This window comes from Gossypium hirsutum, chromosome A03 (assembly GCF_007990345.1).
Source record: "Gossypium hirsutum isolate 1008001.06 chromosome A03, Gossypium_hirsutum_v2.1, whole genome shotgun sequence".
Lineage (NCBI taxonomy): Eukaryota > Viridiplantae > Streptophyta > Magnoliopsida > Malvales > Malvaceae > Gossypium > Gossypium hirsutum.
Window position 1 is genome coordinate 3,559,440 of NC_053426.1, and position 13,945 is coordinate 3,573,384.

Sequence of the window (13,945 nt, forward strand, 5' to 3'; positions counted from 1 at the left end):
AAAATTCTATACAAGGGAATTGGACATTGATGAAAGTAGTAGTGCGGTGCATTAAAGGGGATGGACCCAATAAATCACTGCTGGTGGCTTAGCTTAAGAGCCATCCATTGCAACTTATCCACTTCGCCACTAATCGAATCATTAAAAAGAAACACTTGATTTTTGGTTTCACTAACAATAGTACTCGCCGTTGGTCCTAATGCATGTGTTTATATGCTTAGTGGGGTTGCACAACATGGCCAAAAAGAAACATGACAAGTTCCAAGGTTGCAGTTACTGTTCCTTACGTTAAATTAAAGAAAACTCTTTCTAACATCGATTTCATCCAAACATTAGTTTTCTCTGTAATTTATCATAATACAAAGATCATTATGCCAATTGTATCATTAAAAATATTTGGGTAAATTATATCTAGGATCACTAATTATTAGTAAGTTTACGTTTAAATCATATAACTTTAAAATGTTACAAAATGGTTGAATTATTCAGAAGTCTGCATTGAAATCATTGGATTGTTGAAATCACCGTTGTATAACCTTCTCTATTTTAACCTCCGCCACCAATTGAAAGGGTAAACTCTCTCCTTTTTTAAAATTTAATTTTTTTTTCATGAAACAGATTTGAATTTCACCAATCTGCGAATCAAAATCCGAACATCTTTCTTCTCCAATTTCTGACACCAACCATCAAATTAGCTTGGATTTGAGATATATTCTTCTGCTCATTAGTGGGTACTATTTTGTTATACCAATCATCATATCGTAACTCGAAGCTCGTTAGTTGGACTTTAAAAAAAAAGGTTTAATAATAACTTAAATGAAGACATTTGAATAGTTCAGTAACTATTTTATAACTTTTTGAAGTTGAATGACCAAATGATAACTTACTAATAATTCAATGACCTTGGGTGTGGTTTTCCCAAAATATTTCTATGTATTTGCAGACAGTGGAATATGGTTGTTGGGGTGGAGTCTGCTGGAACTAACAAACAATGGTGAAAAGGCATGCTTTTTTGAACCGAAGTGGCGTCTTTGTTGAAGGATGCTTTGCCTTTGGTTTCCGTCTCTGTGGGTACACTTCTATGTAGATATGTATTATTCACCACCAACACATGATATGGCCAGCTTTAAAGCTAAATTAAAAGAAAAAGAAGATATGCAAAGCAACTCAATACAACCTAGATTTGTCAATTTCTATTTTAAGAAAAAGAAGATATGCAAAGCAACTCAATACAATCTAGCTTTAACATATCTGATATAAGTTTAATTTGGTTCGAACTTAAAACTATTTAACAAGATAATCTAAAATAATTTAAACTTAAAATGATTTAAATATGTTACATGAAAATCTCGAGTTTCAAATTGAATGCTAAAACTAAAATAAACTCAACCCAAATTGATTCAAAACTGACATATCTCAACCCACCACCCAATTTACAATTTTATAACATTTTTTAGTACATTTGCGATTGATTTATACACCATTAGCAGAAATAAATCAGTCAACTCACACCCCACGAACAAGATTATTTCTGTGATTCAAATCACTGTTTTCAGAACTGAAACGAATGGAAGATCGAGAGTTGGTAGGGTATCAATCTTAAGTAAGAAGTTAGATCAATTGACTCGCGAATTGATTGAATCATCAGACTAACTTGATCGAACTAAAATAACCATTTCAACTAATTTTCTTAATTTTTTAAATTTTTTAAAAATATTTTTATTGAACCAAACAATTATAAAAACTGAGATTCAGAAGTAGACTTTGATTGAAACGTAGTATGTGAAATTTTGGAATAGATACCAGTATCACTGAGGTTCACATATAAGAAGTTAATTCTCTACTTAATCCTTCTTTTTTTAATCTTTTATCGATTGACTTTTCTTATCGACTATAGAGCCAGCATTAATACAAGTTTACTGCAGTGAACATTAGTTTACTTGCATGTTCAGTTGTCTTGTTGGTTGTATCTCTTTCAATTTAATAATCGAAAATGTTAATAAATAAAGAAGAATATGAAGAGGAGAAGGCAGTGGGGGTAAAAAGATTAACTCACCTAAATAAGCGAAGAGATGAAACAGTAAGGAAATGAGGTAAGAGGAGATTGTGAAGATAAGAAAGGTAGAGTGCTGAGGATATTGCTTAGGGTTATTGATGGGGAAAAAGTCTCTTGCCCAGTAGTGCCACATTATCTACAATTCTGGGACATGGTGATCATGTGGTCGACTAGATAGCAAGGTTGTCATACATGGGTTGTCTTCAAGTGTGGTACTGATTTAACATTCTCCTTACTGAGGTAATATGAGGTTGTTATAAGAGTGTACTCGCTAAAAGCAGGCGGCCTGATGCTCGGATGGTTGGTCCTCTAATAATTAGTTGGACAATGTGAGGTGGAGCACTATTTCTAGGTGCTTCTCAAGTAACCTCTCACGTGCCATGTGTTCAAACTAGGTGAGGTATAACAATACATAATCATCAAATGAATCCAACTGCACTATAATATCTCAACCTCGAAAAAAGGTTATCCAAATAAGAACTCATCCATCGAAAGAATTATAACAAGAACCTATTGAAACCCTTTTGTTATGTATGATGCATAAAAATCACATCATAAAAGATTTTGCTACCAAACAAATTATTGTCAAAGATGCGACAGGATTTAACCTAATTACCCTACCACATCTTACTTCCACCTTCGAAATCTACTTGATTCTTTAATTTACTTGCTATTACTCTCGACATTATTATATGAACTACCTAAACTATCTAACTTCAAACTCTACATCAATATAATCATTATAATCATTAACCTAATAAAAAGAAGAAAAAAAACATCTAATAACCCAAGAACAACAAGACATATTAACCTAATAAAAAGGTTCATGAACTATTTGCTATCAAATAAAATAATGCCCCAAAAGTCATAAAAGAGTGCCATCTTCATCTTATTCAAATCTCCCACCTAACATATTAGGATGTAAACCAAAAGGCACGTGAATTATATTGTATTATATTATCATATAATATAAGGTGCTAAAAGAATAATAGGATTTAATTTTTGGTTGGTCCAATATTCTCCCATTTCATCATACAATATTAAAGACCTAATTCTTTGTCAAATTTATTAGAAGAGAGGTTTAACTAATTGACTTTGATTCCAAACCTAACAAACATACGAAAGAATAACGTCATAATTATCATTAAATAAATTCCATAATTATGCATGATAGCTACAAATAATGCACGGATAAAAAATTAATGCATTTGACATTTTTATATCATTGTACGATTATTAATATAAAAAAAAACAATAAATGTTGGACATCAAGTAATTCAATTTGTACTATTTCGTTTTTTTAAAAATATTTTTAAATAATAAACAAAATTTATAACCAAAAGCAAACTAAAAAATATGTATCAAATTAACAAAAATAAAGAAAAAACATTTTTGTTTAAAAAAATGGGAAATTTATATGATGCTAAAACTTAATTTTTGGGGTTAAAATGTCATTTTCTAGTGATTTGAATAGAAGTTTAGTTAATTAATTCATTAGTTTTGTGGCAATTGGCATTTACTAAATCTTTGGATTCTTATTTGAGTAGTCCGTCAGCACCCAAACTTTGTAGTTTATTGCTACAGCCAATATTAATTGGCTAAATTTAACAAAAAAAATAAATCAATGACATTAATGGGATCAGATATTATCATTATTTTCTAAATATTTATTACCATTTATATAATATTCAAAAAATGGAATCCAATAAAATACAATAACATTTATTACTAAAATAATTTTGAGATACATACACATTCAACCTACCAAAATTGAAAATATTGCTCTTTTATTAAAGTTATTCATAAAGGGGCCTTTCATTGAAATAATATAAAATTACTTTTGGTAATAGGAATATGGGTAATCATTTTAGGGGTAAACTTAAATTATAAATTTTTAAAGGAGTAATTAAACTAAAATTTTTATTATCTTTAGGGATAAAGTGTATTTTTACCATTAAATTAACTTATAATTTAAAATTTTAAAGTAGCTAAAATGATCTTTTACCATTAGGGGACCCTTACATGCCCTTTAGCCCTGTCCTAGATTATGGAAATGTAAGATTATGATCTAGAATATCGGGTATCATATATTACTCTGTTTGATTCATTTGGCTAGAATGTAAAGTTTTGATGTTTGGTTGATGGAATATAAGTTTACCTAAAATCACATTTTACTAAATTACCCTCATTATAAAATTTGTTTCTTTAATAAGGTTAACTTATTTAATATTTTTTAGTCTCAATTTTCATAAAATTATGATAATGCTTCTTTTTTATTAAAATAATTTATATATATATAAATATATAAATAAAAGGAATTATAATCAATAATTAAATATTAGAAAGAAATTATATAGAAAATTTTGAGACATTAATTGTCCAAAACTCTATTTAAATTAAAAAATTGGAGGGAAGAAAGGTTGAATTTGCCTAATTTTGAAATTGTTAGGGACCTAAAAAGTGTTTAGGCAAAAAAATATGAAGAGGGCAAGGCCCAATTTACTTAATATTAAAATTGTTAGGAATCTAATGAGTGTTTAAGCGATAAAAATTTGGAGAGGCAAAATTCAGTTTACTTAACTATGAAATTGGTAGTGACCTAAGAGGTATTTAAAAAAAATGGCGAGATGAGGCGCCTCCCATTCTCATGTAGCTCTGTCCTAGTAAAACTCTTTTTTTTTCCTTAAAATGTAAAAGTTATACTAATAAATAATAATTAGGTCCAATTTTGTCATTAATCTTTTATCATATAAAAGTTGTGGATTTAGCTTTTATACTTTAATTTAGTCAATTTTAGTCATATTCTTTAAATTTAAAAATTTCAATCCTAATCTAAAGAGTAGTAGTTAATTTTGTTTGGTTTAATTATGTTATTAGTCATGTATGGTAAAGTTGTAGGTTTAATACATATTCTCCAATTGGATCATTCTTAGTTATTAAATTTTTCGAATTTTAGAATTTCAGTCTTACCACAAATAAAAATCGTTAAATCCATGAGTAATATACAGAAATAACAAGCTAGCACGACATTACAAATGATGTAATATATTTGCCACATAAGATTTTAGAAATATTATAACTTAACAAATTTAACATCTACCATTTTGGTCAAGTTAAAATTTTAAAATTTGTAATATGGGAGAATACCTCTTATTTTGACCAAAGTTTATTTTGACTTTTCTTCTCCTAGCTAAATTCTGTTTTAGTTTCCCACTTAAACCTGATTAACCTAGACTTGTTGTAGTCATATATGCTCTGAATTTCAGCCTATAATCAGGCCTTAGTTACTCTAGTTTTTACACAACCAAAATTATTTAGATGGAGAGAAGTTTGTTCTTTGTTTCGAAGGGTTTTTCTTGTGGGGCTTCGAATTTTTCTTTTAATTCTCTACATCTTTTGTACTCTATTTTATTATAATGAAATCTCCTTTTGTCTATGGTTTTTTATCATCTCTTGAGGAGTTTTTCCACGTAAAATTTGTTTGTTCGGTCTTTTCGATTCTTATTTTATTCATTTTGTTCATTGTTTAATCGGGTTTATCCTTTACATGTAAATATAAAAATTAAAAATAACTAAATTAAAGTATAAAGATTAAATCCATAACTCACTCGTAACAAAAAAAAGAAGAAGCATAATTTAACGGAGATGACATTAATACGAGTAATGTAAAATTCAAAGAGGAAGAAGAAAAGGATTGAATGCACATGTATCACATTGATGTAAGCATTTCTTCAAAAAGCCTTGAAGGAAAAGGATGTTGAAAAGTGAAGTACATTTTAATTACATTTTTATTTTCTTTTCATGTAATGTTAAGAGACTTAAGGGTCCTAGGTATTTATATTTTGTGGGCTAACCATATATATTTTTTATCCTTGGAAAATAATTAAAATAGAGTGGTTGAAGGAAAAGTGAATTATTTAATGAATAAACAAAAATAAGAACATAATGTACTCCTCAAAAATTTGTACAATGGGACCTTAGAAAAAAAAAAACTAAGGATTGAATTGAAAATGACACATTTTAATGTCCAATAATTCAAAATGTAGATAATCAAATATTTCCATTTCAAACCAATTTAACAAAAGATGAGTTAAGTCGATTGAGTCTTGGGTTCGACTGGTATCAGTATAGGACAACGTGAGTTCGAGTGAGATGAAGTCCATTATCCTCCTTTTTAAGGATTGAGGAAGGGCTAACATTGTATAAAAAAAAACATATATGATTTAAGTTAAAAGTTTAAAATGCATGTTTCCTAAGTTTACATCCTATTGTTGTATTTATTTTACTAAAAAGAGAGAAAAGACAAAAATACCCTTACATTAATATTTATTTTATTTCTTTGTAAAAGTAATGATATTTTAATAATTTTTTTAACTAAATTGATGCCCGATTAACTTATAATACAAACTTAATCTTAACCAGAAGTTTAACACTAACATAGTAAGTATAAAAAATAAATGTTTAATTCCACCAAGCATCCCTAAATTATAAATCATGTTTTAAATTGGTATCTAAACTCAAGAAGAGTCTAATTGAATATTCAAACTAAAGTATCATTTTAATTAAGATTTTTTGTCACTTTTTAGTCGTATCTTTGGCATTAAAAATCAATTTGGATCTGACGTGTAGGGGCAAAGGCAAGGGACAGGTAGTGACTTTGGTCCCCTCTAACACGGTAAATTTATTTCTTTAAATCCTTTACAATTTATGAAATTACAAATAAATATAATGATAGAATTATACCTCGACCCTCAAAATATTTATTATTCAATTTTGGCCCTTTAAATAATATTTTAGCTTCGCTCCTATTTTCCTTATTTAATCACGTATAAATTAATAAATATTTTTTAAACATGACAAAATCAAACTTATATTTAGTGCCAAAGTTGATGACTAGATTAAGGGAAATTTTTAATTGGAGGACTCAATTGGAATATTTAAACTTTTAGTGGCTGATTTATAATTTAACTCATAGTTTTAGGACTTCTTTAAATTAACCCATAATAAAATTCCTTGGATTTCGACTATGTAATTTCATTATCGTCCATCAGGTCCGTATATTATATTTTATAGTTTTATCTTAACCGTATCCCAACTTATTAGGCTAATACAGTCAAAATCAATTAATATTTTTTATTTTTCTTACAAACTACCCGTTTGACCCTCGTCCGAAACATAGAATATTTGCTACAACTAAACTGACACATGGGGGCATTAATGTCAAATTAATAACCTTTACTTACTGTTCCCTTTGCTCAAAACAAACAAACACATGTTTTCACCTAATACGTAATTAATTTTAATTAATCCTTCATTAAAAATTAATTTAATCACAGAGAAGCTTCTCCTTCAATTTTTTTCTCTTTCAAAATTTTCCCTTTTCTTATATTAAAAATAAAATACGTGCAATCTCTTTCCACCAGAGAGACTGTTACAACTTGCAAATAGCTCTGTGAGGGACAGAGAGAGGGAAAGAGCTCTTCTTTAGATCTGTTCTCTTTCAAGGCGTTTTTTGATTCTGAGTTCTAGGCTCGGTCTTTGATTCAGTTCCACTCGAATTGAACGAACTCGGTTCTGTTTAGTTGAACTCTATGTGTGGACTGCTGTAACTGGCTCTGTTTTCCTCGGTGCGTGCTTGCATTTTGGATTGGATTTCCAGCATTGGATCGAGAGATCGATTGAATGACGGCTTGCCAGCTGGATTTTCCGGACCTCAGGTGAGAGTCCGGGAATCCCGGCGAGTTTTGCGGAGAAGATGTTTAAGTCGGCGAGATGGAGGAGCGACAAGAACAGGAGCAAAGCCGTCTTCAAGCTTCAGTTCCATGCAACTCAAGTACTCTCATTATTTCAAATTCTTTATTTTTCAGAATTTCGTATTCATCGAACATTTTCTTTTAAATTCATCTATTTACTTTTTTTAGTAGCTTATTAGTCAGAAATTGCAGCTAAAACTGAAAAAAAAAAGACATCGATTTGTTTTTCTTGAAGCTGTTTGAGCTATTTTTCTCAGTTAAAATGATAAATATTTTAAATATTTTTTTCCCAGTAATGTGATTGAATAAGTTTGAAGAATATTGAAATATTAATAGTTTTTTTCTGTGTGATTTAGGTTACGCAGTTGAATGTGCAAGCATTGATGATATCAGTGGTCCCTGGCGATGGAGGAAAACCGAGAACAAAGATAGAAAAGGCGACGGTTCTAGACGGTAATTGTCGGTGGGAAAATCCAGTTTACGAGACCGTTAAATTTGCTCGGGATCCAAAGACTGGGAAGATCAATGAAAGAATCTACCATTTTATTATATCATCAGTAAGACATACGTGTATACTTTTGATGAATTCATGTCTTGGATGTGTTGCATCTTTTTTTTTTCCTTAAAATAATGGTGTAGTGAATATTTTATATGTTTGTTGTAGGGATTGGGAAAAGGAGGAGGTTTAGTTGGGGAAGCTTCAATTGATTTTGCTGCTTATGCTGAAGCAATTAAAATTTCCACCGTTTCTCTTCCATTAAAGAATTCGAATTCTAAAGCAATTCTGCATGTTAGTATTCTCACTCTCACTCCCTCTGTTTCTCTCTCATATTTATATGCATCACGGATTACTTCTGGTTGGGATTTTTTCTGTAATCTTTCCCCATTATTTATGTTGATTGATGTTTTGAAATTGAATTCAAACTGTTGGACCAGGTTTCAATTCAGAGGCTGCAGGAAAATGCTGATCAAAGGTAAAAGACTTCTCAATTCTTATTGAATTCTTGTAGTTATTGGATGTTATTTCAGAACCTGGATCGTTTGTTTTTAATGTTGACTTTTTGTTTGATAATTGTTGCAGAGAGGTGGAAGAAATTGAAAATGCGAGCATTGGGTCGCAAGATAGGAGCTTGAAGGTCGATGAAAACATTAAGAACGAAACCACTGAAGTAAGGCACTTATCATCATTTTCGGTTTTCTTGTTGCTGCTGTTAATATAAAAGTTAATTGAAAGTGGATTTGCATGTTTTACTTGTTTCTTTGTTTATCATCTGTCTGACAGGATGTGACTTTCAGCAAAATCGCCCACAATGTTGAATTGCTTGGGAACTGTAGAGGATCCAATGGATCTGATATTACCATTTCAAGTTCTGATAGCATCTCTGGACTTAATGCTCCACAAGAACTTGGAATGAGAAACAACAACACCAACCAGGACCCTTATCTGTCATCTATGAATAGCACCTCAGTTATTCCTAAAGCAACATCAATTACTTCCACAGCAATCTACGAGGAATGGTCAGCAGGGTCTGATCTTGGAATGAGTACTGATGACTCAAACTGTTCTCAGGACACCTTTCCGCGAGAAAACTCCCAACATGGTTCAGATAATGAGATTGAAAAGCTCAAGAATGAGATCATTGCTTTGTCCAGACAAGTGGATGTGTCGGATTTGGAATTACAGGCTCTTAGGAAAGGAATTGTAAAGGAGAGCAAAAGGGGGCAGGATCTCTCGAGGGAAGTTGTTACTTTGAAAGGAGAGAGAGATGCACTCAAATTACAGTGCAAGAAGCTGAAAGCCTGTGAGAAGCGAATGGATGATGCAAATGTGAAAAGCAGGCTGCAGATTGAGAGTGGGGACCCATGGGTTCTTGTTGAAGAAATCAGACAAGAGTTGAATCATGAGAAGGCCTTGAATTCCAATCTTCAGTTACAAATGCAGAAGACGCAGGAGTCAAATGCTGAGTTAATTCTTGCTGTACACAACCTAGAAGAACTGCTGGAAGCAAAGAATATGGAGGCATCCAATCCACCCAACAACAAATCAGGATCCCATGTCAGTGCTGAAGAATTGAGAGTAATCATCTCAGGAAATCACACAGATGACGATGATGATGACGAGCAGAGGGAATTGGAACAACTCGTTAAAGAATATAGAGACACCAAGGAAACCTCTGTACTTGAACAAAAGATCATGGACCTTCACAGAGAGATAGAGGTCTACAAGAGAGATAAAGATGATCTTGAGGCACAAATGGAGCAGCTAGCACTTGACTATGAGATACTGAAGCAGGAAAATCACGACATCTCCTACAAACTAGAGCAAAGCCAACTGCAAAATCAACTAAATATGCAGTACGATTGCCCATCTTCCTTTGCTAACATAAATGAACTCGAGGCCCGAATAGAGTGCTTGGAAAGTGAACTCAACAAGAAGTCAAAAGAATCCTCTGACTATTTAACTACCATAAACGAACTAGAAACCCACATCAACAGCTTGGAGGAAGAGTTAGAGAAACAGGCACAAGTATATGAAATGGATCTAGAATCTATCATGCAAACCAAAGTTGAGCAGGAGCAAAGAGCTATCCGAGCAGAGGAAGCCTTGCGAATGACAAGATGGAAGAATTCTCATACAGCTGAATGTCTTCAGGAGGAATTTAGGAGGCTCTCTATGCAGATGGCCTTTACATCTGATGCAAATCAAAAGGTGGCTACAAAAGCTCTGACTGAAGCTAGTGAACTACGCTTGCAGAAAAATAAGCTGGAAGAACTACACAAGAAAGCTAACGAAGAGCTGCAATCAGTTAAGGAGGATTATCAGGCAAAACTCTGTTACTTTTTCAATCAAGTAAATTTAAAATCAAATCAGATAGTGCAGATGTTGAAGGAAATTGATGATAAATCAAAGCAGCTTGAACATCAAAAGAAGCATGAAGAAGAAGTTAGTGGGACTTTTTCCCTAGAGATCCAGAACCTAAAAGCTGAGATTGACAAGCTGACTACAGAAAATAAATGCCTTCGTGAACAAGCTCAACAGACAGAAAAGTTGACACTGGAGTTGGATCACATCAAAGCATTTGCTGAAGAAATTGGAGTGCAGAATCAAAGAGGAAATTTAGAAAGAAATGAGCTGGTGAGTACAATTGCTTTGATGAGGGTTGAGAAAGAAGCTGAAGCTGAATCCTTGCAATCAGAGCTGGACACCCTCAAAACTCAATGCACTGAATTGAAGTGGTCTCTGTATGAGGTTGAAGTAGAGAAAGAAAAACTCAGAAAGCAAGTAGTTGAATTAAAGGATGACCTTAAGAAGAAGGAAGATGCTGTTACTACCATGGAAAAGAAGCTGAAAGAGAGCAATGAAAGAGAGGCAGTTTCTGATGGAACAAAAACACCATTAGAAGACGATAAATCTGCCATGGTTCCTCTCAGTCCTATAGAGGTTGCAAGCCTAAGGGAGAAAGTAATGCTGCTTGAGGTAAATTTTCACATTCGAGATTTATTTAAAATCCTCTTTGGAACAGTTTGTTGCACATGGTTCATCTTTTATTCTGGAGCAGAGTATGAAAAGGGAGAATTTGTGTTCATATGATTCATATTTTCCTCACGGCAGGGACAAATAAAGTCAAAGGAAACTGCTTTAGAAACGTCAACAAATGTCTTCTTGGAAATGGAGAAGGATCTTCAGAAGAAAATTGATGAGTTAGAAAGCAGAGTAGAAGAACTCAGTGAGCGCAGCACCAGTTTCTGCAAATGCCAACTCCAAAAGGTCAGAAACATTATACCATGATTTGTAAGAAGATACAAAAGAACTCATTTTTAAGGGAAATTCTCTAATATTAATGAACAATAAATTGAAGGTCATTATATCCAGCTTTGACTTATATTTTGTTCTAAATATATAAAAATGCAGGTGTGTAAATATTCCGAGGATACATCAAATGACATTATATCAATGCCTTTTGTGAAAAGGTAAGACTTGGAAGATATAAAACTTTATTTTCTGACTCTGTTCTTTTTGTACCTTTTTCCACTATTCTTCCTTGTACTAGTTAGTGGAGGGAATAAATACCAAGAAGAGTATTAAAAAAACCAAAGAAAAGAGAAAGTGACTAACAATTACTTCTATTGATATCTTATCCGCAGCAAGTATGACAGTTTGTCAGAGAAAGAACCGTCTATTGTCGATAAAGACGGTAACCAAGATGAATTGATAGCTGAACTAGAATCATTAAGAGAAAGAAACAAATCAATGGAAAATGAATTGAAGGATATGCAAGAACGATATTCCGAGATAAGCCTCAAATTCGCGGAGGTAGAAGGTGCACGACAACAGCTTGTGATGACTGTACGTACTCTAAAAAATACCAAGAGGAACTGAAACTTAAAAAGGTAGCAAAAATCTTCCTATACAAAAAAAAAGAAGAAGAAAAGAACGTAAAATTGAACTAGTAGCTTGGCGTGCCCACCCGGAAAAATTTAGGTGGTGACAGTTCCTATTTAGAGTGAATAAATTAGATTGTACAAAAAAAAAATGGACAGTTCCTTTTTAGTTTCCAAATGTAGGTAAGTTTTCCTTTGATTATTCAGGTTTGAGTTTTGTTCTACCCCCATATTTTCTTTTTTCTTTTTTGTCGTCATGGTAACAATCTCCATTAATATAATTATTTCATTTTTTGATAAAATTATAGACCCTAAAGAAAAACCTGTTGGTAGGCCAAGTTTAGAAAGATTTCTTGTTTCTATTCAAGAACAGGTTTTCTTTTTTCGGCCTGATTCAAGAACAGGTTCACATTATTGGATTTTGTACATAAAAAGTGTGAAGAAGTCTATATGGGTCTTTTTTCGGAATTGCGGGAATTTCAATGTTTTTAGAATTTAATTGATGGTTAAACTATTCAGGTGATCGGTGCCCAGTCCAATTAGTTCATCTGATTCTCAATTTGATGGTTGATCGTACCAATTCATGGATGAATTGGGTTGTCTTGCTTTAGACCTAATTCGACCAATCGGTCCAGTTTAATTTCAACGACTAATTTTTATTTTTAGGTTTTTTTGGGGGTTAAGATTCTGGTGGTCGAAAATGGTAGGCTTTGGGCACTTATGTTTTTCAAATCACTAGTTTTTAAAATTGGGTCCCGAGCTTGGTTTGTTTAATTTTGATAGGCCACTAAATGCTTGGGTCGCGAAATTTGTACAAGCGGGTTCTTCAGAGCCAGGCCTAGCCATCAGGCTCCACGTTTCCCAAATTTTCAGTTTTCCAACTTTACCCATCTATGGCTGTCATTTTCCATGTATAAGAAATGGGCGAAAATGGGGTTTTACATGGAGTAGAAAAGTTGCTGAAAATTACCTCTTTACTAATTTGGTTGCTGAAAATAATAACAAATTTATAAATTATAAAAGCTAAAAGTTCGAATTACCCATTTTAGAGGGGAGGGGTTGAGGCCTTGTCACTCCTAGCACCGCCTCTTATTTGAAATTTGGCCACCAAAATTAAACATACCTTTAGATGGATGTTGAGATCAATTTTGATGAATAAAAAAGAACGATAATAATGAAATTCAAGTATTGTAGATGTGAGATAGAAACAATAATGACGTGTTTAGACTCGAATGTAGTTGAAGCGGTGATGAAAAATTAGGAAAAAGAAATACATTAGACTAAAAATGGTACATAATAAAAAATTTTAAATTTTTTAATAAAATTATTAAAATGCATAAATAATAATTTTATTAATAAAATTATATGGGGGATCATGATTATAATTCAATAGAATAGGCCCTAACAAGGGGAAGGATTCAGGATTAGGGGCGTGCAAATTTCGGATAAAATTAAATTAATTCAGTTAATCGATCGAATTCGATTAATCGGTCGGTTAATCGAATTAATTTGGTTGAGGTCGATTAATAATTTTTTGGAAGTTCGGTTAACAGTTAATTCGGTTCGAAATCGGTTGGTTATCCGAATTAACCAAACTTAATAAATAATATTGTAATATTTAAGAATTCGGTCGGGGTCGGTCTGTTCGGTTAATTTTTTGGAAGTATAAATTAACTGATCGGTTAATTCGGTTATTTTTTTATATGTTTTATACTTGTTTTAACAAAAAAAAATAAAAATAAAAATAAAACAT

General features: G+C 32.1%; 1 protein-coding gene across 1 annotated transcript; it reads left to right on the plus strand.

The window, feature by feature from the left end:
* The first annotated feature begins 7,424 nt into the window (after positions 1-7,424).
* LOC107963770 (putative leucine-rich repeat-containing protein DDB_G0290503) lies at positions 7,425-12,416 on the plus strand. The gene is made up of 9 exons (XM_016900237.2): positions 7,425-7,889; positions 8,166-8,366; positions 8,474-8,599; positions 8,746-8,783; positions 8,891-8,978; positions 9,092-11,287; positions 11,423-11,578; positions 11,723-11,781; positions 11,956-12,416. The coding sequence occupies exons 1-9, from the start codon at positions 7,812-7,814 to the stop codon at positions 12,188-12,190; spliced, it is 3,177 nt and encodes a 1,058-aa protein (XP_016755726.1). The 5' UTR covers positions 7,425-7,811; the 3' UTR covers positions 12,191-12,416.
* The last annotated feature ends 1,529 nt before the right edge of the window (positions 12,417-13,945 follow it).